At 40.0% G+C, this 26,748-nt stretch overlaps 1 protein-coding gene and 1 pseudogene across 1 annotated transcript in view; both read left to right on the forward strand.

Annotated features, from left to right (window-relative positions):
• ZNF318 (zinc finger protein 318) overlaps positions 1–21,622 on the forward strand; it is a gene marked incomplete at its 5' end in the record, with an annotated part of 40,704 nt that extends 19,082 nt beyond the window's left edge. The window contains 6 exon segments of the mRNA XM_027771894.1: positions 5,133–5,232; positions 9,425–9,726; positions 15,733–15,936; positions 16,400–16,499; positions 17,383–17,501; positions 17,794–21,622. Coding sequence (XP_027627695.1) covers positions 5,133–5,232; positions 9,425–9,726; positions 15,733–15,936; positions 16,400–16,499; positions 17,383–17,501; positions 17,794–21,108 — 4,140 coding nt within the window.
• LOC114007822 (uncharacterized) lies at positions 9,097–9,197 on the forward strand (annotated as a pseudogene).
• Positions 21,623–26,748: the final 5,126 nt, after the last annotated feature.

Consider the following 26,748-nt stretch of genomic DNA (forward strand, 5'->3'; position numbering starts at 1 on the left):
TGGGAGTCCAGTGACATAGCCATTATGCTAACTGCTGGTCCCCCTAAATTGTCATTTTTAAAAAATTACTGGAGCCAGGAGCCAGGAGCCAGCAGGTGGTGTGGTGGCTAAAGGCACTGGACTCCCACATGGCTAACTATGGTTCAAGTCCTGGACCTGGTGGCTTGCTTTCTCACTTTCCTTTTCTCTTTCTCTGTCTCTCTCTCTGATCAAAACTGGAAAATAATAATAAATAAAAAGTTAAATAAAATAATTCTAAGAAAAAAATTACTGGAGTCAGCAGGTGGTATAATGGTTGGGGTGCTGGACTCCCACATGGACAACTGTGGTTTGAGTCCTGGACCTGGCGACTTGCTTTCTCACTTTCCCTCTCTCTCTGCCTCTGGTGAGAAAATAGCAAATTTTAAAAATAATTATAAAATAAATAATTTAAAAAAAAATCACCAGAGGAAGAGCCAGCAGATGTCATAGTGGTTAAGGTGCTAGATTCCTTACATGGTCAACCATAATTCAAGTCCTGAACCTGGTGGCTTGAAACTCAGGCCAGACACTTGTGCGTAGGTGCCAAAAATCCTGGGAGGAAAATGGAGAAGAGATTGAAGCATGGCCACCCCTCAGGGAGTGATTTCTTACTCTTTGTCTCTCTAGCAAGCACATGTATTCTATAGCAAAAATCTCTCTTTAAAAAAAATTATCAGATGGGACTAGCAGTTTGCTTAATGGTTATGTTGCTGGACTTCCATGTTGTCTACCACAGTGTAAGTTCCAGTGGCTTAAACTCATGCCAGGCACATGTGCGTGCGTGCCCAAGATCCTAAGAGGAGAATGGAGGAGAAGGGATTGTGGCATGGCCATCCCCAGGGGTGGGGTGATTTCTTGCTTTCTGTCTCTCTGTCTCTCTCTGTCTTTCTGGCGAGTGCATGAACCTATAGCAAAAACCTCTCAAAAAAAAAAAAAAATCAGAAGTTATGTGTGGTCACCAGAGAGAGCACATGAAAGTAAGAAAGCACCCCCTAATATGATGTGATGATGCTGGAAGGAATCCCTTCTTAATTTCTCTATCCTGTCAGGATTCTGGGCATGCACACACCTGCCTGATATGTTTTTCAAGCCCTTGGGACCAGGATTGAAACTGGTCAGCCATGTGAGATCCAGTTCCCTTAACCACTGTGTTTTACTGCCAGTCCCAAAGCCTTTTGATTTATTTATTTTTTTAATGTATATTTCTCTATCCACATTAATTGTCTTTGAATACTATGAGTAGGAGCAGGGAGTCTTAAAGTCCTTAATGTAACCTCATCAGAGGTGGGAAACTAAAATTGAGTTGGACAAAGGAGAATCAAATCTAATTTTTCATTTCGATGAGTTTTGGATTCTTTTATAGATTATGGGCATTAAAAGGTAATAACTAGTTGTTGCTTGCTGATGAAGACAAATCTAGAAATGAACTTGTGATTTATCTTAGAGCCCAGGAATAACAGTAACATTTTTATGATACTAAGTTGCTTTTGTTTGTTTGTTTGTTTGTAGAGAGATTTTTGCTATAGGGCTCGTTCACTTGCCAGAAAGACACAGGAAGATAGATAGAAAGCAAGAAATCACCTCCAAGTTGGGAGGACCATGCCGCAATCCCTTCTCCATTCTTCTCTTGGGATTTTGGGCAGGTATGCATCACAAGTGGCGGGTTTGAGTTTTAAGCCACCATCTCTGGGACTCAAACTGCAAGTGAGCTTTTTTAAAGCCTCCAGGTCTGGGACTTGAATCGTGATGACTATGTGGGAGTCCAGCAACATAACCATTTCGCTATCTGCTGGTCCCACGATGCTTAAAAAAGTAGATTTGGTTTTGGTTTTGGTTTTGGTTATAGAGTATGTGCGCACACCAAAGAGAGACTGAAAGAAACATGGGAGGGAAAGTGAGAAACTACCCCTCAGGGGGAATGGCCACATCACAATCTATTTTCCTGGGATTTGGGGCATGTACACAGATTTTCAAGCTACCAGGTCTGGAACTCTAACTGCAGTACTCCATCACCTTCACCACTATGTCACCTGCTGACCCCTTCAAAAGTAATTTTTATGTTACCAAATTTCATCAGGTTCTCAGGCTATGGGAAGGCAGCAGTGGCTGGGATAAAGACATAATTTCTGTGTTTTAGAACAATGGGTAAACATTATGTAGGGATGAGGAATATTGAATTAGAAGAATTTTGAAGGGGCTGGCAGGTGGTGTGGTGGTTAAGAGCGTTGGACTCTCACATGGCTGACCATGGTTCAAGTCCTGAACCCGGTGGCCTATGCACGTGTGCTCTCCCTCTGTCTTCTGGTTAAATTTTAAAAGTTAATTAAATAAATAAGCTTCAATAAAATCTTAAAAAAGAATTTTGAGTGAACAATTTAATACATACCGGTTATTTATTTTTTTTAAGTTTTTTTTTGCTATGGGGTACATGTGCTTGCCCAGAGAGAGACAAAGAGAGGGAAAGTGAGAAATCACTTCTGTCAAGGCAAGTGGCCACACTTCAGTTTCTTCTCTTCTCCTCTTGGGATTTTGGTTATGCACACACATGTGCCTGGCCTGATTTTCAAGTCACTGGATCTAGGACTTGAACCATAGTCTGCTATATAGAAGTCCAGTGCCTTAATCACCACTCCACCTGCTGGCCCCGTTCTATTTATTTTAAAGATCTGTAATACCTAATAACTCCCTTTGTTTAGGAATGTAATTTGTATACATTTGATTTGCTTATGAAATAACTAAGATCTGAGGGAAAAGAGGGCCAATCTCATTTTTTCCAGTTAAAATTTAGTAACCCAGCTATGGTGATGCAAGCAGTAGGGTACTACTGCACAAGACTGGGGCTGCATGAGAGGCCAGAGTTTGGTTTCTGTGCCAACCTAAGCAGGCTGGGCATGGTTGGAGGTGTACACCTGTAATCCTAGTTGACTGGGTGACTGGGGCAGAGGATTGCAACCACGAGATCCTGTCAGAAATCTCTCCCCCTTCCCTTCTTCCATGAACATGCATGCACATGCACACACACTCTTTTTCACATTAAACACAAACCAGAGTCCAGAAGGTGGTGTGGGGGTTAAGGTGCTGGCCCACATGTTCAACCATGGTTCAAGTCCCAGACCCAAGGGCTTGAAAATTTCCTAGATATATGTATATTAATTTTTTTTTTTTTTAATTAGAGGCCAGTAGATGGTGTAGCAGTTATATTCCTGGACTCCCACATGGCCAACCACGGTTTGAGTCCTGGACCCAGTGACTTTAAACTCATGCTGGGTGCATATGCATGCCCAAGATCCTGGAAGGAGAATGGAGGAAAAGGGATTGGAGTGTTGCCATCCTCCCAGGGGTGATTTCTTACTTTCCCTCTCATTGTCTCTGTCTTTGTCTCTCTGTCTGGCAAGCACAAGCATGCCCTAAGGCAGAAACCTCAAACAAATCATAATAAATTAGGTACTCCTGGGCCAGCAGGTTAAGGTGCTAGATTCACACACAGGCGACTACTGCTTGAGTCCCTGACCTGGTGGCTTGAAAATCACAGCAAACAAATGAATAAAATTAAGTTAATTAATAAATTTTTTTTAATAAGCTAATCTGGGACCAACAGATGGTGTAGCAGTCATGTCACTGGACTCCCACATGGTCGACCATGGTTGAGTTCCAGACCTGGTGACTTGAAACTCACACTAGCAGGTGTGCATGCATGTCCAAGAGCCCAGGAGGGAAATAGAGGAGAAGAGATTATAGCTTAGCCATCCCTCCTAGGAGATGATTTCTTACTTGCCCTCTTACTGTCTCTCATTCTCTCTCTCCCCAGTGAGAGCACATGCCCTAAGGCAGAAACCTCTTAAAACAGAATTAGCTAATCCTTAGAAAAACAAAAAACACTTCCTAATTTTCTGTCATACTCAGATACTCTGAATTTCAGTCTTTAGTTTTATTGAAGTCTTTTGGGTAAGTGGGTAATATATTCAAAAGACAAAATTAAGACTTTAGAGGTAGTGTTTGAAAACTGAATACTTTATTTCTTTTAAGAGCCTAGCTGGGACCAGCAGTTAGCATAATGGCTATGTCGCCGGACTCCCATGTAGTCAACTGTGGTTTAAGTCCCAGACCCGGTGGCTTAAACTCATACCAGGCGTGTGTGCGTGTGTGCCCAAGATCCTGAGAGGAGAATGGAGGGGAAGGGATTGCAGCGTGACCATCCCCTCTGGGGGGTGATTTCTCGCTTTCTATCTCTCTGTCTCTCTCTGTCTTTCTGGTGAGCGCACGCACCCAATAAAAAAACCTCTCCAAAAAAAAAAGAAAGAAAGAAAGAAAAAAAAAGTAAGAGCCTAGCATTCAAGTCGAGGCTAATACATAAAGTTTTTCATACAAGCCATATTTGCCTTTTTCCATTAGGTGGTAGTATAGTTGTTGAAAGACAATGAGCTTTAGGGGGTAAGTATACCTGGATTTTTAAATCTACTTAAATTTATGTGTGACTTTGGATAAGTTCCTTAATCTTGCACATTTTCAGTTCTTGTACTATAAAATAAAGAGAATGTATTAAATAACATGAAGCATTTAATGCAGTTAATACAATACCTTACCTGTAACACATAATTGTTCCTTTCTTCATGAGAACCCTCATCTAATAGTTAATGTCAGTGACTTTTTTTTTTTTGTTGGAATGTGCGCTCACCAGAGAGAGACAGAAAGAGAGGTAAAGTGAGATGATATTCTATATGGGGAATGGTCACACTGCACTGCTGTCTCCATTTCTCCTTCCCCTCAGGATTCTGGGGATACACATCATAAGTCCTGGACTCAAATGTTAACTGTGCAGTCAGCCCTACAGAATCAAGCCACCCCAGTATTATGCAACAGACTAGCCCAATTTCAGTGGCTTTATGTCCTTCCTGCATAAAAACAATATTTTCTGAATGTAGTTCTGAAAAGAAAGATAGTTCTTTCTGGAATTGGAATGAAATATCACTTTGACTGTAAAGTCAAAACTTTTGTATGCAGACATTTAGGTCCTGAAATCCTGGTAATGTCTAGCACAAGGGCTTCTGTAAGAGAGCAAAATAAAGAATGTTGGAGGCTGAAAGACTCTTTTATCATTTCATACTTTGTAGGTTATTGAAGAGAGGGAAAAACTAAAGAGCGACCGGGAAGCCCGCCAGAAGAAAATGTACTATCTCAGGACCGAATTGGAGCGGCTTCATAAACAACAAGGTACCAGACAGCTCTTTTGTATGACTGCCTTTTTGTAGTAACTTAAATAGGAGATCCAAATGAAGAGATTTTGGTACTCTAAGGTTTGGTAATCTGAAGCCTCACTTTGGTTTTCTTTTCTTCTTCTTCTTTTTTTTTTTGGTGAGAGAAACAGGAGAGGAAGAGAAAGGGAGAGGGAGATAGGCATCCTCAACAGGGTCCTGACACACCATGATCATCCCCAGCTTCAGTTGTCCTTAGATCATGGGTACACATGTACCTGACATGTTCAGGGAGGTCTCTGGATGTGAACCCAGAACTTTACCACATGGGTTAGTCTTGCAGAGAGTTGAATTGAAGTACCATGCCACTGTCTGGCCTCCCTAAAGCCTCACTTTTTGAAACACTTTGACATAATTATACTTAAAGAAAAGTTGCTAATAGTGCAAATAATTCCCAAATATTCTTCCTGTTAACATTTGACTACATTTGCTTGCATCCTTTTACTTCTTTCTCTCAATCTATTTTCTTTGTGTGTGTGTGTGTGTGTGTGTTTGTGTGTGTGTGTAATTTTTCCTGAACTCTTATAGAGTAAGTTGTAGGTATCATGCTTTTTTACCCCTAAATTATTATTTTTTTTTTTGTAGAGACTTTTTGCTGTAGGGTGCGTGTGCTCACCAGAGAGACAGAGAGAAAAAGAGAGTCAGAAAATGAGAAATCAACCCCTAGGGGTATGGCCACTCCCCAATCCCTTCTCCTCCATCGTCCTCTTGAGATCTTGGGCATATACTCACATGTTCCTGGTTTGAGTTTGAAGCCACCAGGTCTGGGACTTGAACCGCAGTTAGCCATGTGGGAGTCCAGTGACATAACTGCTACACCATCTGCTGGTCACTACCCCTAAATTCTTTTTCTTTCTGTTTTTTTTTTTTTTTTTAGGGTTTTTTGCTGTGGGCCATTTTTTTTTTAGAGGTTTTTGCTGTAGGGCACATGCACTCGCCAGACAGACAGAGACAGAGAGACAGAAAGCGAGAAATCACCCCCCTGGGGGGGATGGCCATGCCACAGTCCCTTGTCCTCCATTCTCCTCTCAGGATCTTGGGCATGCACACACACACACGCCCGGTGTGAGTTTTAAGCTACTGGGTCTGGGATGCGAACTGCGGTCAACTACATGGGAGTCCAGCGACATAGCCATTACGCTAACTGCTGGTCCCATCTACCCCTAAATTCTTAAGCATGTACTTCCTAACAACAAAGAATTTACATATATAATTATAGTACACTTATCAAAATCAGGAAAAAATTAGTAACACAATATTTCTATTTAGTCCAATCTTAGTCATGTTTTGTCAGTTTTTCCAGTAATATCCTTTATAGCAAAAGAGAATACAAGATTATTCATTACATTCTGTTGGCGTGTTCTTTTAGTCTTCTGTAATCTGTAGCAGTTCTCAAGTCTTTGTATTTCGTTACAGTGACATTTTTCAAAAGAAGAGAACACATATTGGGTTGTCAAGAAAGTCATGATGTGTTTTTTAAATGTTTTTCTATACAAAAATGAGTCATGACTTTTCCAAAAATCCAGCATTTTATAGAATGTTTCTTATTTTGGTTTGTCTAATGTTTCCTTATGATTAAGTTATTCAATTTGGGCAGGAATATCACAGAAATGAGGCTAAATTGACTTCAGGTGTTGTTTTGTCTGGTCACAGATGATGATTTTAACTGATCATTTGGTTAAGGTGGTGTCTGTGAGGTTTCTCCACTGTAAAGTCAGTATTTTATTATTTTTAACTAAATATCTTATAGGGGAGATACTGTGATACTATGTAAATATTTAATTACTACTCAAACTTCTCTCACTCATTTTAGCATCCATTAATAATTCTTGCCTAAATAGATCATTATTATGATAGTTATTAAGTGGTGATTTTCTAATTTCATCATTCCTTCTACCACCATTCCTTTCTATCATAAGGAGGAGCTTCTAAACTCTTACCCCCATTTTTTATTCATTTATATCAGTGTGAATTCATGGGTTCTTTATTCACTAGGTTTTAATCTTCTTTTAAGTTTATTTTTTATTTTTTAGTTTTTCACTATAGAGCACTTGCACTCACAAAGGGGGGAGTATAAGAAATTACCCTCTTGGGGCTGGCCATATCACAGTCTCTTTTCCATTCTCTTAGAATTTTGGGCACCAGGCACATGTGCCCAGCAAGGTTTTCAAGCCACAGGGTTCAGTACTTGAACTACATAGTTGGCCATGTGGGATCCAACATCTTAACCACCAAGCCATATGCTGGCCCCTATAATCTTTTATTATAATTATTTATTTTCATATTCAAATTGTCCCAAATTTCAACAGGGGGAACCCCTTTTAGTTGGCTCATATATTCTTTTGATATGTCTCAATCATTTTTTGAGAACTAATTTACGTTTCGGCCCAAAAAGATGTTCCATGATGTTTAAATTTTTTATCCTATGTCTTTAGTTATGCTTTTAGAATGAATGAAGGCATAACCAGGCTTCTAAATAATGAACTTTGGTGATAGTATGAAAGAACAGAAAATGGGGGGGGGAAATGTAATTGCTTCTGTCTAGGTTTGAAATATTTTTTTTTTTTTTTTTTTTTGAGATTGCTATAGGGCATGTGTGCTCGCCAAAAAGAGAGAGACAGAAAGCGAGAAATCACCCCCCAGGGGGGAATGGCCACCCTGCAATCTCTCTCCTCCATTCTCCTCTTGGGATCTTGGGCACGCACGCACACACACCCAGTATGAGTTTAAGTCACCGGCTCTGGGACTCAAACTGTGGTTGACTACATGGGAGTTCAGCGATATAGCTATTATGCTAACTGCTGGTCCCCTAGGTTTGAACTCTTTAGGAGTGAGAAGCATAGTTGTTTATTTTGTGAGGATTAATCCGTGAGGACCTGTAGTTTGGAATAGGGAAAAACATTAGGTGACTCTAAAGCAAAATCTAAACCTCAGTGAAGAAGTTGATAAAATATCCTTAAATCAGATAAAGTACTTCTAATGTTTTTTATCCTTGGTTTAGCTCTCTGAAGAGTGGATAGCTGTAGATTCATAGTTGCAACATTTATTAATCTCTTCAGAGGTCACACATTCACAAACTTGCCTATATTGATATTTTGAGAATTCATGGAGTCCCTGAAGCCTGCCCATGGAAGCTTAGCTAACCTTACACAAAAGATAATATAATTACCAATCCTTTATCTTCTTAAATGATTCCCCTAAATCAATCCATGTGGAATGAAAGTCTCACTTACTTTTCAAAATTTTTGTGGAGGGGCCAGTAGGTCTCATGGTGGTTAAGGCTCTAGGCTTCCACTTGGCCATCCTGGACCTCGCTCCTTGCTTTCTCACTTCCCTTCTCTCTCTCTTTCTCTCTCTAGTAAAATTAATAATACTAAGTAAAATTAAGTAAATAATTTTTTAGAGTTTTTTGCTATAGGGTGCATGCACTCGCCAGAAAGACAGAGGTAGAGAGACAGAAAGCGAGAAATCACCCCTCAGGGGTTGGCCACACCGCAATCCCTTCTCCTTCTTTCTCCTCTTGAGAGCTTGGGCATGCATGCACACACGCCCAGCATGAGTTTAAGCCACCGGGCCCAGGACTTGAACCGTGGTCCACTACATGGGAGTTCAGCGACATAGCCATTACGCTAACTGCTGGCCCAAATTGTTTTTAAAAAAATTAATTTTTGTGGGAAAAATTTTTTAATCTTAAGGACCTGATAGATTACTACTTAGAAATTTAAAATGTGGGACCAGCAGATGATGTAATGGTTACATCACTGGACTCCCACAGTCAATCGCAGTTTGAGACCAGGACCCAGTGGCTTAAAACTCATGCTGGGTGCTCACTTTAGCAGCACTAAAATTGGAATGATACAGAGAAGATTAACATGGCCCCTGTACAAGGATGACACATAAATTCTCGAAGCATTCTATATTTCAGAAGAAAAAAAACACAGTGGGTGCGTGTGCATGCATACCCAAAACCCCAAGAGGAGAAGGGACTTCAGTGTGTCCATCCCACCAGGGTGATTTCTCACTTTCTGTCTGTTTCGGGTGCATGTGCCCTATAGCAAAAATCTCCCTCAAAAAAAAGAAAAGAAAAGAAATTAAAAGATCCACCTTAACTTACATTTCATGTTTCTTTTTGTTGATGTTTGATTACTCAGGGGAAATGCTGCGCAAGAAACGAAGGGAGAAGGATGGCCACAAAGACCCACTCCTGGTGGAGGTCAGTCGGCTTCAGGATAACATTATGAAAGATATTGCAGAGCTACGACAAGAGGCAGAAGAGGCAGAAAAGAAGCAATCTGAACTGGACAAAGTGGCTCAGATATTGGGAATTAACATCTTTGATAAATCCCAGAAGTCTTCAAATGACAGTAAAGAGCCTATAGAGAAGCCTGGAAAGGTGGAGAAATCTAAGAGCCCAGAAAAAGTGTCATCATCATCAAACTCCTCCTCCAACAAGGTAACAGCTCACCTTTTCCATTTCCATTATGTTATCTTGTATCTTTTTCCACATAGACTTGTATATAAGCTTTCTGATGGTAAGCATTGTTTTTCCAACTGTTCTCACTTTCATTAGAATTACTGATTCGTCAGAAAAGTCATGACGCGTTTTTTGCATAGAAAAACACAGAAAAGTATGTCATGACTTTGCTTATGACCTAATATTACATAAAGTATAGATCAGATCATCGTACTCCTCTGCAGAATTTTAGCAGTTCCCTTTTTGCCCACAAAGTAGAATCCCAAATCCTTAGCATGCAGGGCCTCACACAATCTTATTTCCAGCATTTTCTTTTTAACCCACTCCAGTCTATCTGCTAATCTTCTCACAAGTTGTATATACCATTTCAGGATTCACATTTAGCAACTATGTTTCTGTGTAGGTACTAAACATAGATAAATATCCATAAATAAAATGGATATTCTTTGCTCCTCAAATCAATATATGATGCACACAGCCACTTTCTTCCACAAATGCTCTCTTCCTTTGGCTGCTTTCATACTTCTATTTGTTTTGTTTCATTTTGTTTTGCTATAGGGTATGTGCACTCACCAGAGAGACAGACAGAGGGAAAGTGAGACATCATTCCCTGGGGGGGATGGCCATGGCACTGTCCCTTCTCCTTCATTCTCCTTTTAGAATTTTGGGCATGCACATACATGCACCCAGCGTGTTTTTCAAGCCACCAAGTCCAGGACTGAAACCATGTGGTTAGCCATGTGGCATCCAGCTACCTAAACCACCATGCCACCAGCTGGCTCCTATTTTCATACTTCTTTTCCTCCTAGTACATTGGCTGCTGTCCCTCAGATTCCTTTGTTGCCTGTACTCATATACTTGATCTTCAAATATTTTAGTAGTTCTCAAGACTCAGTCTGAGCCCCATTCTCCAGAATTCTGCTCTTTTCCCCTAGACTATTTCATGCAGTTCCATGCTGTGTGACAACATGCAGTTTTATATTCTAGCTCAAACAATTCTTACGTGTATCTAACAGCCTACTCACCACCTCTACTTCGTTTTCTCATAGGCACCTTAAGTTCGTCATGTCTTGAAACTAAATTAAAAATTGTATTTAACCTCCCTCCAACTTTCTCTTCTTCTAGTGCTATCCATTCTCAACTAATGGCACCCCGTCCAAAAATTTTTTGCCATTGACCTGAAAAACATTCTTAGTGCTTCCCTCTCCCTAAACTGCTCCATACCCAGTTACAGAGTCTGTCAGCTCTCCTTCCAAAGTAAACCTCAATTTTATCTACTTTAATTTCCATTTCCATTGAAGTTCAAGCCACTTCAATCATTCCTTGTACTGCTATGTTCTTTATCCTTTTTCCTTATATAGCCAGTGATTGTGATACTTCTTGGCCCACCTCTTCAACCTCATTTCTTGCCTCTTTTCTCTTTTGCTTCTTATAATTTTATTACTAGCCTCTTCATTCCTTAAATGGACCATCCCCTGTAATTCCTTTGCATCTTCTTTTCTCTTTCTTTGCCATGCAAACCCAACTTTTTCCTTATCCCCTCTAGCTAACTCATAATCATCTTTCAGATTACAGCTTAATTTACTTCCCTCTCTTCCCTGATTCCTCAGACTATTAAATTTGCTTGGTTTATACTCTCATTATATCTTGTAATTTTCTTCCTTAGAATTTATAACAGTTGTGATTATATAATTATATAAGTTCCTCCAGTTAGATTTTAATGTTCAAAGGATCAGGGCCATATCTCTTCTTCTCCAGTGTAGTACCTAGAAAAGAGCTTAGTACCTTGCATGTAGTAATGAATAGTCTTCAAGTTGTATTACACTACATCTGATACTCCTGCCATCTCCAAATTTTCCACATGGCCAATATGCCATTACACCGCTCTGATTTCGCATTAATAATTCTCTTAACTTGAAATAATCCCAGCCACACTCATCTGTCATGTTCCAACTTGATACTACTTTCTTCCTGAAGAATTTCCAGAATTCCATTCAGATTTAGTCAGTCCTTCTTTAGCATTTCCATAATATATTATTCATTTGTTTGTAATATTCATTTCATTCTGTCTTAAAGACTGTTCTCATGTCTGTCTTCTCCACTAAATGAGAGCTTTCTTTTTTTCCTTTTTCTTTTTTTGGAGAGTTTTTTTTCTTATTGGGCGTGTACGCTTGCCAGAAAGACAGAGAGAGACAGAAAGCGAGAAATCACCCCCCCAGGGGGGATGGCCACACCGCAATCCCATCTCCTCCATTCTCCTCTCGGGATCTTGGGCATGCATGCACACACGCCCAGCGTGAGTTCAAGCCATTGGGTCCAGGACTCGAACCGCTGTCAACTACATGGGAGTCCAGCAACATAGCCATTACGCTAACTGCTGGTCCCTAAATGAGAGCTTCTTAAGGATAAAAATGTATAACTTGGGACCAGTAGATGGCATAATGGTTCCATCACGGTTTGAATCCCAGACCAAGTGGCTTAAAATTTACACCAGGCACATGTGCGTGTGTGCCCAAAATCCCAAGAGGAAAATGGAAGAGAAGGGATTGCTATGTGGCCATCCCCCCGGGGAGTGATTTCTTGCTTTCTGTCTATCTGTCCAGCAAGTACACAGGCCCTATAGCAAAAATGTCTCTCAAAAAAAGTTTTTTAAAAGAGTATAACTTACTAATCTTTGTGTTTCCTGCTGCATCCATAATATCTAGTACATAGTAGATGTTTTGTTAAAGTTGAAGGGCTAGAGAAGAGGATATTCTTTATCCAGCAACCAAGCTCTAATTTCTCCCTATTCTCTTGCAAGAGATCTCTTTTTGAACCAGGTAGGATTGTAGTCTGTATACCTAGCCTGCGTCCAGGGCCTTTGATGGGAGAAAAGCTTGAAAGTTCTGGCCTTTGATAGTTGACTTATTCATTAGGGTTCTGTTTATATACCATCCCTTGATTTGGGTGAATCTTAATGTTCTCTGAAGCTAACAAGAACTTGTTAAATTTGGTTTTTATCTCAGCAGTAAGGAATGCTGTATTTACAACCTTTCTTAACTATATTTCTTCTTCCTTTTGGTTTGAGGTTTTATTTCTCTTGAGTTTTTTTTTTTTGTTGTTGTTGTTGTTTGTTTGATTTTCCAGAAAACTATGCATACAAGAACCCACAATTTCATCTACTTACAGATAATTTTTTTTAAAGATTTATTTGATTCCATTTGTTATTATTATCCTTTTTCTTTTCCTTTTTCTTTTTCTTTTTCTTTTTTCTAATTCAACCAGACAAAGACAGAGAGAGAGAGGGTGAGAAAGGGAAAGCGAGGGACCAGCAGTTAGTGTAATGGCTATGTCGCTGGACTCCCACGTAGTCGACCGTGGTTCGAGTCCTGGACCCAGTGACTTAAACTCACACTGGGCACGTGTGCGTGCGTCCCCAAGATCCTGAGAGGAGAATGGAGGAGAAGGGATTGTGGCGTGGCCATCCCCCCTGGAGGGTGATTTCTCACTTTCTGTCTCTCTGTCTTTCTGGTGAGCACACGCGCCCTATAGCGAAAACCTCTCCAAGAGAAAGCAAGCAGCCAGAGGTCGGAGACTTTTTACCGTGGTCAGCCATGTGGGAATCCAGCACCCTTAACCACCATGCCACCTGCCACCCCCCCAGATAACTTTCTTTCGAGTTGGAGAGAGGGAATACACAGGAGGGGAGAGAAAGAGATAGGTATTTCTGATGGGGTCTTGTCCTATGACAAGGCTATTTCTCAGCCTCCTAGTTAGATAAAACTACAGGTGAGGGCCACTACACCAAGCTTATTTGGGTTTGGGCAGAAACCAAACGTGGGCCTCCCATGAGACCCTCCATGCAGTAGCATTCTTCTGTTTGTGTCACTTTTGCTGGGCCAAGATAACTGTTAATGGCACTTTGGTATATATTATTCCAATGTTCTTTTCTGTTCTTTAATTCATTTAATAGCAATTTACTGATCACCAGGAAAGTATAAGGCATTAGTCTAACTGTAGGAAGTATAGCAAGAAATAGTATAGACAAAATGCATATCCTTGTGAAACAAGGAAAGACAGTAAATAAAAGAGTACATGTTGAATAATAACAGATGCCTAAAAAAAAAACAAATAAAAGAATGTCTTTTGTATAAAGTGTCATTTAACATTCTATGCCTATTTACATATCTTTATCAATTATTCAAGTGTATTTTGTTACTTTTCTCAGAATATCATGAACATCTTTCCATGTCAAGAAATATATTAACACATCTATGTTTTTAATGACCTTATTTTTCTGTTGTTGTTTTTGTTATATAGATAGCAGAATTTATTTAACCAATCAATTCACTTGTTTTATAAAATAATTTTCTTAAGATAAATGTTAAGGAGTGGAATTGCTGGGTCAAAGGGTATACAGAATTTCAAGGCATGAATGTGTATTCCTACATTATTTTCCAGAAGATGGTGCCAGTTAATACTCCTAACAACAGTGTATGAACTTTCCCATTCCCTATCTGCTGAGGATGATCTCTTAAACGACTCTTGAATCAGATTGTAATAGGGAAAAAGCTCAAAGGTTTTAAGTCTAAATTGTCTCTCTCTTTCGATCCTATCTTTGTTTCCCTTTTTCCTCCAATCTTCTTTTCCCTGGCCCAGTTCTCTCATATTGTCTACTCTGTAACCCTGTTCATACTTAATCCTATCTGTGTTGCAAAACTCTCTGTTTCTATGCCTTATTCCCCAACATTAACCAAAATGCTCATTTCCTGAGTATCTTGTTCCCAAGTTAGTGACAAATTAATTCATACTAAAGTGTTTATTATCGCTAACTTAATGTTGGGAAACGTATCTGTTTTGAATAAGGATTCAGGTTAATGTAACATTATTAAATTTTAACAGTGATTAGGATCAGGAATTTTTTTTTTCTTTTAAGTTTTGCTGTAGGGTGTATGTGCTTGCCAGAGAGAGAGAGAAAGTGAGAAGACACCCCCAGAGGTGTTGACCACACCACAGTCCCATCCCTTCCTTTCTTTTGAATTTTGGGCATGCGTGCACATGCATCTGGTATGATTTTCAAGTCTATGTCTGGACCCAAACCACACAATCAGCCCTGTGGGATCCAGCACCTTAACCTCCATGCCACCTGCTAATTCAGCAGTTAGGAATTTTTTATCTAGTTTCCTTCAAGTCATCCTGCATAGATGACTTCTACGTTATGTACAAAATATTAGGCCTACTCTCCTGTTCTCCAAAACCAGAATTTATAAAATAAGTAGTTTACTATAAGTCATTGTCAGCATTTACTTTGCTTCGCTTGTCAATTGCCTTTTCCAGGGACCAGTAGTTAGCGTAATGGCTGTCGCTGACTCCCACGTAGTCGACTACGGTTCGCGTCCCAGACCCAGGGGTTTAAACTCACGCCAGGCACGTGTGCGTGCGTGCCCAAGATTCTGAGAGGAGAATAGAGGAGAAGGGATTGCAGTGTGGCCATCCCCCCAGGGGATGATTTCTTGCTTTCTGTCTGTCTGGCAAGCGCACACGCCCTATAGCAAAAACCTCTCAAAAAAAAATTGCCTTTTCCATTTTGATATTTTTTTCCTCTCTGGTCATCGTCATGATTTTTAAATGTGTAACATCTTCAGCATCTTCCCAAGGGTATATAATGAAAAGACTCCTACCTACCCTTGTTCTCTAGTTTCCTTCCCCACAAGCAGCCAATATTTCCATAATCCTGGGTAATTTTCTAGAGATATTTTAGGATATATAAGTAAATACATTGCTATTATGATTTACCTTCATGATGTGGTAGCACTATCTAGTCTAGTTCTCTTTGAACCTTGGAGATAGATTTCTCTTGGGATTTCTCCCAGCTTGTGCAAGCTTTAGGTATTGGAAAAGGAGTCAGATAGCTTTTTTTCTGTTATTGGGCCACTTACTTTTCCTGAGAAAAGACAGATCTAAACTGCCTTGAATTCCTTGTAAGTGCAAGTTTTTCTCCTCTAGGAATCAAAAGTAAACAACGAGAAGTCCCGTACTAGGAGCCCCAAGCCTGCCGAAATTCCCCAGCCAACTGCTAAGCAGTCTGATCAGCCCATTCCTGCCTATGAGTATTATGATGCTGGCAATCACTGGTGCAAAGACTGTAACACCATCTGTGGGACCATGTTTGACTTCTTCACTCATATGCATAATAAGAAGCATACACAGGTAGGTGACCTGTACTCTGTTTTTTCCACTCTCATTCTCATTTCCCTCAAACTTCTGTACCCCTGACTGCATTACAAAGCTGGAAAATGAAACATTCTCATATGGGCAGGAGCCCCAATCTGAAGAGCCAAGAGATACCAACAAAGGAGACACCATCCCCAGGGCTCGGTCCAGGGGATCTACCTATAACTAAACACCATGACAAGTGTAAGTGAGGCTTCTGACTCTTTTGATTCCTTGAGTACCAGATATTGTTTTTGTTTCATTTTATCTGTTTTAATACTTGCTCTAACATGTGTTTACCTTTTCCACAGGTGATTTCCGTTTAAACAGTTGGCAGAGAGGGTGGGGGTGGGTAGCTGGGGACGTTTGGTCCTCTAGTTTTCTATGTGGGGGAAAAAAGAAAAGTGGGTCATTGAGTTTTTAGTGCTGTTGTGTGAGCACCTCTGCCTCTTGCAAATAGACACTGGATCCCTACAACAGACCTTGGGCTTCAAAGACCCAGACTGAGGCCAAGCAAGATACTGTAAAACGCACTGACAAGATAACTGTTCCTGCAAAAGGTATGTTTCCTCCTTGCCTCTTCTGTGATTTCCTTATATTCGGCCAAGGAAGAGGTGTCCCTGAACCAAAGTACTAGGAAGCAGCACAGTATGGGACATAGCTATTCCTTTTAACAAAGCTGTAAGAACACTGTCTGTGTGTAAAACAGTGTGCTATGTCGTGAAGATATAAAGAGACCTGTAAGACAATGATCTCTATCCATCTAGCCAAAAAAAAAACTATTAATAGATATTAAAAATATACATACCACTTAAAATATAGCACAAAAACTGCCTTTGTCAGTGGCTTATGCACCAAACTCATATTTATTTGAAATTGAGGTTTAAAAGAACTGTAAGAGATATAGTAATTTAACTGCCTTTTCAACCAAAAACTGTAAAATATTTTTAGTTGATATTAAGGGATAAGTCAAGAAGGAGAAAGTTTCTTTTTCTTTAGATGTTTCATTTCTTTACCTTCACAAGTAGTTGGTGCTGCTGCTATGTCCTTCAGAAGATAGACTCCTGAATAATTAATACCAACATAAAAGATCATCATACAAATGGTAGTGAGATATTTGGGATAGTTTTTAAATCTTCTAAGATGCTTCATACTAGTTAGAGTTTGAGGAAAATCAACAACAGGAATGGGTCTGGTATAGGAAACTCCTGAATTAACTAGTTAGTGTTGTCAAGGTGTAGAAGACATAGAGATCTAGAGTTCAAGCTTTTGGTTGGGAAATTATTTGATTGGGATTCATCTAAATGCTACTTCTGACTTCAAGAAGGAAAAAGTCTCTAAACCTTACCATTTTACTGTAAAAGAGTGATGGGATTTCCTTTGGTTACTATCATCCTGGGTGAAAATGACACATTTTCTTGACATTTTTTCTACCTCTTCCAGGCTCTGAGTTTCTGATTCCCATCACTGGATTTTATTGCCAGCTCTGTGAGGAATTTTTTGGGGATCCAATTTCTGGAGAGCAACATGTGAAGGGTCACCAACACAATGAGAAATACAAGGTTGGTTTTTGTAGTAGTCTGTAGAGTTTCCCACTATCTGTGGTAATTCTTTTGACTTTGTCAAACAAATTCAGAGCCAGAAAAAGTTACTGACACTTCAGATTTGATACAACCACTGGGAAGCTTCCTTTAATCCTAGTGAGAGATGCTAAGCTGACAGGACCATCTATATCCTTGAGGAAGATTACTCTAGAGACTTCTACCAAATGACTCTTAACACTTATAGGACCAAGATTTTATCTCTTAAGTGTTTTGAACCAGTTATTGAGTCTTTTGTCTTTTCTCTTCCCAGAAATATGTGGATGAAAACCCACTGTATGAGGAGCGGCGGAATCTGGACCGCCAAGCTGGCTTGGCTGTCGTCCTGGAGACAGAACGGCGACGACAGAGTGAACTAAAGCGCAAACTTACTGAGAAACCAAAGGAAGAGAAAAAAGAAAAAAAGACAAAGATAGTGAAAGAAGTAAAGGAAGATGACAAAGTCTCTGAGGAACTAGAGGGCCAACTCTCTGAGGGTGGGAGCTCCCCTGAAAAAGCTGAAAATAAAAGGAATGCTAGCATCAAACTCCAATTAAAAGAGGAGATAAAGAAAGAATCATCAACATCATCTTTTGGGAAATTCAGCTGGAAAAAGCCAGAAAAAGAGGAAGAAAAAAGTTCAATGGTGGCCCCAAGTATATCTAAGGAAGAGACTGTGGATAGCAATAAGGACAAAGAGGATGGCAAAGCTGAAGCTGGGAAAGCAAAGCCCATCAAAATCAAGCTCTCTGGGAAAACTGTTGTTGCACATACCAGCCCTTGGATGCCTGTTGTGACAACTTCATCGCAAACTAAGATCCGACCCAACCTGCCTATCCCATCCACAGTACTCCGTAAGTCAGGTTCAGCCACAGTGAGCAAACCAGCTCCTCTTAATACCTTTCTGTCCATCAAGTCCTCTGGAGCTACTGCTAAACCTCTACCAGTGGTTAAAGAGTCTTCAGCTGATCTTCTTTTGCCTCCAGACATCATCTCCAAAGCATTTGGAGGGGAAGAAGTGATTCTAAAGGGATCTTCAGAGGAAAAAATGGTGCTGGCTGAAAAGAATGAGCCATCTCATTTACCGGGGCAAATACTACCACCGCCACCACCACCACCACCTCCACCTCCACCACCACCCCCAGTTATACCTCATCCAGCTGCCCCATCTGCTGCTCAAACGAATACTGTCTTGGCTCCAGTAAAATCAAACCCAGTTATATCTCAGACTCTTAGCCCTGGCTTCCCAGGTCCTAACTTTTTGAACCCAGTGTTGCCTGTAGCCATCATGGCCTCAGCACAGCCAGTTACTATTCCTTCTGATGAGACAGCTCCTGGGGTGAGTGAGAGTGACCGGGACCAGACCCTATTGTCTGTATTGGTACGTCCTCCGCCACCCCTTTCAAGTGTGTTCAGTGAGCAAGCCAGAAAATTGGAGAAGAGAAATTCATGCTTGGCCACAGCCAATGCCAAGGATCTGTATGACATATTCTATAGCAGTGGTGGAAAGGGGGCCCCTGAGACTAAGCTGAGTAGTGTTCCATTGGCCAATGGGGAAAATAGCAACCTCTCTAAAACTGAAAGTTCAGATACCTCTCCTACTTCTCCGCACAGCAGTGCATCCCCAGAGGAATTGCCTCAAGATAGGGATTTGGTCACTGCCTCTATAGTCAGCAACCCTGAAAAGCCCATTGCAAAAACTCTGGCATCCTTAGGGAAATGGTCAGTTGGAGAGCCCATAGAGCCAAAAGGCAGCAGGTATGGCTTCCTACAGCCTCTGACAAGGTTATGCCAAAGCAGACCTTATGAAACTATTAGCCCAAAAACAAACACTTTGGCCATGTGGACTTCTGGCTCCTTCCAGAGTGACATTAATAGTGATACAGCTCCAGAGGGGAAAATCAAGCTTGACCTTGGAGAGCCAGGGCCTCCTGGTCTAGAATCAGCCCCTCAACTTTCAGATATACACTGTTATACCAAGGAGTCTCAGAAGTTGGTAAAAATCCACCTAATAGAATCTGGTAACCAGGATAAGGAAAGCCAGGAAATCCACCAATCTGAGGATTATAGAGAAAGTGAGGGAGAGACAAACACTGAACTAAAAGGAAGGATGATAAAGCTTTCTGAGGAGATGGTTGAAGTGAGAACAGGTATCAACCTTGAGCCCCACAGCACAGAAGATTCTAATTTGAACCATGGGAATAGATACATGTGGGAAGGAGAAATAGAACAGCCCAAATTGCTAATGATTGACAAAGAAACTGAACAGTCTAAGAAATTCCTGACAGGAAGTGAAACTTCAAGTAAAGTGGTGATTGAATTGGGTGCACAGGCGCTGTCTTCCACAAAGACAAAAATAGACTCATTTCCATCTGAAGCTAGGTCTTTACCCCAGAACCCACAAGATATACCTGTGAACATTTCTGCCCCACAATTGTTTCTTAGGTCCCCAGTCAGATTAGATATGTGTTCTACAGACAGTCCACAGGAACAAGAAGTTTCAGTTGATAGTGAAGAGTGGCTAGATAATTCAGCTCCAGAACCAGCTGCTAGAACTTCTAGATACAGAAACCTCAAACTTAAGAGAATTTCTAAAGACCTTCAAGATAAAATGATCTATGATCTCACTATTTGGGATGAGGACAAGAAGCCAGAAACCTGGAAGAGCCCAGACAAACCAGAAGTAGAAACTGTGGAGCTACGAAATGTACATCCAGAATTAACAGTGACAAGAGAGAGCAAGGCCTTAGATGACTCTGATGCTCCAGACTTAAAAGCAGAAGAGCTTGCTGCCCTGGGGAATCTGGGGGATAGGCATGTTGACTTCTGCAATACTCCAATAAATCCAGTACAGAGATCCCCAACTGCTCTACCTCAGAAAGTCTGTGAAGAAAATTCTGAATCACCTATAGGGTGTAATCCCTCTAATCCTGCTAATTTTGAACGAATCTCATCTTTTTCTGGGTTTCCTTTAGATTCTCCCAAAACCTTGGTGCTTAACTTTGAGACAACTGATGAACAAAATTCATCTAATCCCAGAAGTGGGTGGATTACTTCTAACATTTTGAAAACTGGACTTCCCAAAGAAAATGTTGACCGAGGCTTGGGGGTTCTAGAGGGAACACACCAGGCTCTTGATTTGTTAGCAGGAGGAATGATGCCTGAGGAAGTAGAAGGTTCCCAGTTAGAGAAACAAGAATCACTCAGATTGGAATCAGAAACAATGAATCCTGCAGGACTTGGCCCATCTCCTTGCCTTCCAGACCTTGTTGACTTTGTCACACGGACATCTGGAGTTCAAAAAGAGAAACAATGTTCTTCTCTCTCTCAGCCAGGTGACCCTCCGAAGTGTAGTTCCCTCGAGATGGGACCACTGCAGCCAGTAATGCCAAATGCAGTCGTCACGGAGGTAGCAGTTCCTCAAGTAGATGAAGACAATGACAACCCTTTGAATTTGTTAACACCAGCTTCAGAGTCCCCTCCAAGGGAGCAAGTAGTTGGAGGCAATATGATTTCTCAGGAAATGCCTGAACAAGAAGCTACAATTAATACCATCCAGAACCATACAGAATCTAGTATTCACAACTAAGAATATATAAACCCAGAGCTACTTGTGGATGAATCAAATTGGTGTCTAAAAATCAGATATCCAGTTGAACCAGGACTAGTTGGCTGTCTCATCTGGACCCTACACCAAGAATTACAGTCAGCATCTTAATAGTAAATGTCCATGGAAGCTAAAAAAAATTATCTCCTTTTCTTTTTTTCCCTTCCCCTTAAAATATCAGACAAATCAATCATAACTTCTATACATATCTGTAAAAAAGCATTTTATGTTAAAAATTTTTTTGGCCAATTTATTTTCTCTTATTTTGTCATTAAAATCAAATGTCTATCTGGCTCACCACATAGTGTGCTTTGATTGTATTTTGGCTTTGACTCTGCCATTTCTGGAATGTGGGGGAGGAGGGAGACAGAAATGACCTCTCTGTTTGCTATGTTGTACTCCTACTACATTTCCTGGGCAGCTGATGGAAAACTTGCTGAAATGAAAAACTCAAAGAATTGTTCATCTCTTAGGCCTCCATTTGGGTTGGCCTATCTTAACATTTGAAATGCAGCGTGAGTAGCTCTTTTGTTTACTTCCCTTATTGGCATGTCAGCTCCTGTACTCCCCTTACTCTGTTGCCTTTGCTTGAGATGGTCCTGTTAAACCACAGACCTGTTTGGAAATTGCCTCAGTAAACGTGGAAGAAAATCGGGCGTCTTTTGGAAGACGACAAATCGGTAAGGTTTCCTTATGGCTTAGTCCCAGGAACAGATATGTTTTTGGGGTCACTTTTATTTTTGACATGGCCTTTCTTCATTGTATTGTGATCCAGTAATACTTTGTATTAAATTGTATTAAATTATTTAGCAGCCTTTTGTGTTTTGAAGAGATAAAAGAACTGAAACTTGTCTTGGGATTGGACTTGTTCTGTGTTCCACAAACCCATGTGTATCCCTTCCTCTACCTCCTCCTTTCTCAAGTTATTTCCACCATAATATGATGTTTTGGGTTGTACATTTTGTTAAAAAGATTAAAGAATTTATGAGTTGGATTGGACAAGTTTAACTTTATTTTTAATGTGTTGATTACTTGGAATAAATGCATTAATCTCATGTTTCTTTCTGGGTTTTTGTTTTGAAACCACACACATTTGAACTCCAGAGGAAAACTAAAACAATGAACCCCCGCTAACCTACCCTCTATACTCACACTCAGCCATTCTTTCCCATTTGTCAAAGTTTGACATGCCAGAATATTATAGTCTGTGCCCCAGTGTTGCCTGAACAGGTAGTGAATAGGCACCAGTGGTCTGGTATTGGCTTCTGCCTATTATAGAGTGTTTTTTGTTTGTTTATTTTAATATATATCTTGTGTTGACTTTCCCTAGGTTCTCCTGGGAACTGAACTCTCCCAGAATAGTCAGGTTCTTGCTGAGGTTGCTCTTAAGAGTCAGGCAGCTCAGTCCTCAGACTTTCTCTGTTCCAGCTTTTTCTTGACATCTTTGTTATCAGCAGTTTATAACTTGACTCAACAGAGGCTTCACAGTCCTGATACTCTACCAATTCCAGAAAGATAATGTAAAATTGCTGATTTTTAAAAATTTTGATTTATCTGTTTCTTTGTATATAGAGCTCCAGAATCCCTAGGTTACATTTGAGAAGGCTATTTAATTTTTCTGGAGCTTTGAGTAACATCAATTTAAAAGTCATCCTGACTTCTCTTCATTGTGTTGTGAAGGGCACAGATTTGGGAGAGCTAGATCCTTGAATATGGTTCAACCATTTGCTTTGCTGTGATTTCGAACAAGTTCCTTTTCCTCACTCTGCCACAGGCTTTTTTATTTGTGTTTGTTTTTTCTTTTAGATGAGGATCATTATTTCCATCTCAGTACTAGGTTTATATAAGATCAGGCCATCCTGAGTAATCTTTTTAGGCCTGCTTTTTAGACTGAAGCCTGAGTTAAATTCCTTTTCTGTTCTGGAAACCACTGTTTAATTCAGAAGGTGCTCTTTAGAAAAGCTCATACTCAGATGAGCTTCAAAGAGAGATGTTTGCCTAGGGAACTACTCCCTCCCCATTCTACCTCCCCATTCTAGAAGGTTACCTATAGGAATCTGAAGAACATAAGTTTAAAGTGCTGGTTGTACTGATTTTCAGGCCTGCTCACTTAGTTCTCCCTTACTTTGGGGAGACACGTGGGTTAGGAAAAAAAGTTCAGAGAGTTTAGTCATATCGAGATTCCAATCCTACTCATACTTCCTCTCAGAGTGAGTTAAAATCTTACTCTCTAGGTTAGGAAGGGCCACTTGAGAGGAATGGAAAGGGAACAAAGGCAAAATCTAGGAAAGATAGAACTTGTTCAAAGAGCTGGAATACTCTGGTAGCAACCCCTCCTGTACTCTGGTAACTCAGGGATTTGTACCAAAGGCTTCTACCAATCTGGATCTTTTTCCCAAGCTAATGCTAATGTCTAAGAGTTGAAAGAATAGCATTCTTCATATTTGCCTTGAGCCAACAGAGGGTGAGCTTTCAGGTTTCTGTAGCCTGGGAAGGAAGTGATGCTGGCTTCTTCCTCTTTGGTCCCTAGTGGAATCTAGCTTTGGAGCTCTTCCAGAGAAGCCATATGAAAGGAAGGGCAGAATTATAATCCACTAACTAGTGCCTAGTTATGGATAGGGTATATTTCTTTCTCTTTACACAATACAATTACAATACTGAGTACATTTTCAGTTTAGGAGGCGGGCACATACAAGGAATAGGACCTAATCTTTGTATGTAGCTTCTGGCCTCATATAAGTGTTTCAGATTATTGTAAATGTAAGAAACAATTTTTATTGGACTGTGAAGACAAATAGTTATGTTTAAATTGAGATAAACACCTATTTTTAAAATATTTATTAATTTTATTTATTCATTCATTTTATTTTATTTGACCAGAGAGAGGCAGAGAGAGAAAGAGGGAAAGTGAGAAAGCAAGCCACCAGGTCCAGGACTTGAACCATGGTTGGCCATGTGGGAGTGTCCAGTGCCTTAATTACCATGCCACCTGCTGGCCCCCAAGATAAACACCTATCTTTATCTAAGTTACATAAATAACCCCCTAAAAGTTATACTTGGCTTTATAAATGGGTGCCTCCCACTTTATAAGCCATCTTTCTCCTATTCACGGGTGTTCAGTTCATGGGAAACATAATACTCTTGATATTCTTTCTGCTAGTGCTGCTGAATAATATAGCAAAGTAGTCCCACTTTACACCATCCCACTTTATCTCTCTTAAAAAATTAAGGAGTTAGCTAATGTTATGGTGGTAAAATATGCCAAAACGTCCATTTATCATTTATTTGACCAGAGAGAGGCAGAGAGAGAAAGAGGGAAAGTGAGAAAGCAAGCCACCAGGTCCAGGACTTGAACCATGGTTGGCCATGTGGGAGTGTCCAGTGCCTTAATTACCATGCCACCTGCTGGCCCCCAAGATAAACACCTATCTTTATCTAAGTTACATAAATAACCCCCTAAAAGTTATACTTGGCTTTATAAATGGGTGCCTCCCACTTTATAAGCCATCTTTCTCCTATTCACGGGTGTTCAGTTCATGGGAAACATAATACTCTTGATATTCTTTCTGCTAGTGCTGCTGAATAATATAGCAAAGTAGTCCCACTTTACACCATCCCACTTTATCTCTCTTAAAAAATTAAGGAGTTAGCTAATGTTATGGTGGTAAAATATGCCAAAACGTCCATTTATCAGACTGCCAGGTTCAAGGACTGAGGAAGAATTGGGAGTACGGGGGATGGGATACAGAACATATCTTGGACATAACAGGTGTATTGAAAAAAAAAGAAAAGTGGAGGATTGAGAGAAGAAATAACCTATAACAGGAATGAGACAGTTTTTAAAATACCTATTTGTATTCCTAAAACTTGGTTCTCTTCACCTTAACAGAGTTCACCTGATAAGCCAAGGGTAAGAACTTAAGCTGAGTTAGAGCCGGCAGGTGATGTGGTGGTTGAGGTGTTGGACTCCCACATGGCTGACCCACGGTTCAAGTGCCAGACCTGATGGCTGGCTTTCTCACTTTCCCTTTTCTCTCTCTCTCTTTCTCTTTGGTCAAACTAAAAATAATAATAACAAAGTTAAATAAATAATTCTTTTAAAAGACGAACTTAAGCCAAGTCTTTATTCATTATAGTTCATGTGAGTACATGGACAAATGAAAATAGTTTAGGATTGTGAGCACAATTTAGAGTTCATTTTACAATAATGTTTATGTAATTGTAATTTAGAACTTTTGTGTACAATAACAATATTGATTGATAAGCCATGAAGTTTAACTGACAGTAAAAATTTACTCTTAAAAAGTCGCCACTATCGGGGCCAGCAGGTGGCATTGGTGATTAAGGCACTGGATCTCACATGGGACTCCACGGTTCAAGTCCTGGATCTGGAGGCCTGAATATCATGCCAGGTGCATATATGAGCATGCCCAAAATCCCAAGAGGAGAATAGAGGAGAAGGAATTGCTATGTGTCCATCTTCCCCCCTTGGGGGGGTAATTTCTCACTTTCTCTCTCTCTCTTTTTCTGTCTGTCTTCGGTACATATGCCATAGGATAAAAAAATAAAATAAAACATCACGACTATCCTGATTGCTCTCAACCCATACATTCTCAAGCAGGAAAACATACATATACATGTATTTTTATACTGAGGCACTTAATGTGGTTATAATTTTACACTGTTTCCCCCAACTACAGAGAAGAAAGTTTTGTCTTTGGTTACTGTTTTATTCATGTCTTCACAATGCAGTTACCTGGCACATAGAGGGTGCTTAATAAAAATTTGTTGAAAGAATCACTGTGATATTAGTGCTGTTTTTATCAACTCATTATTAATACTTAGCAATTTATGAGTGAATCAAAACTAAATTTGTTTTAATTTGCTGGGTGCATAGTACTTTAAAAGCCAACAGTCCTGTCACTTCTGGGTCTTTGTATACACAGCACTGTCTTTAACTGTGTGTGGCTATCAAGGATACCAGTGGTCTCCTTATTTCAACAGCATTCTGGAATGATGCTGGTCCAGGAAGGGTACACACTGCCCCTATAGCTCCTAGAAGCAAAACAGGCTGGAAAGAGAGAATAAACAGGCCTGGGAGTTAGAAAAAAAAAAAATTGTTGTAGGAGTTCTTAATTTTCAGTTGTCCCCCTTTCTTTTTCCAGCCAGATTTCATAAACATATTAAAGTCAGTCAGTTACCTCTAATCTGGCTGAAGGAATAATAACTCGATATTTTATGGCCTAACATACTCTTGTCATTTCATCAGAGCTAACTTGGACTGTCAATTTTATTTCTGGAGGGAAACAAAAAAATGAAAAAACCTTTGGAAGATAGTGGAGGGATATTTTTACCTTTTTTGTACCTTCTGTTTCAACATTCTGACCATGAAAATACATTTTATATAGTATATAAATATTTTATACACATAAAATATGTACATATACACATATAAAATATAAAATGTTTATGTTAAGGATTATCTGATGCTGAAGAATTATAGGCCAGCACTTTTTTTCTTTCTGTATACTTTTATTAATTAAATGTTTTTCTGTTTTTAAAATGGTATCTTTCTTACTCAGTGTATCCTTGTATTCCTCTCATCTGTTTGTTCCAAATAGG

Source organism: Tupaia chinensis, unplaced genomic scaffold (genome assembly GCF_000334495.1).
Source record: "Tupaia chinensis unplaced genomic scaffold, TupChi_1.0 Scaffold000238_1, whole genome shotgun sequence".
Taxonomy (NCBI): domain Eukaryota; kingdom Metazoa; phylum Chordata; class Mammalia; order Scandentia; family Tupaiidae; genus Tupaia; species Tupaia belangeri.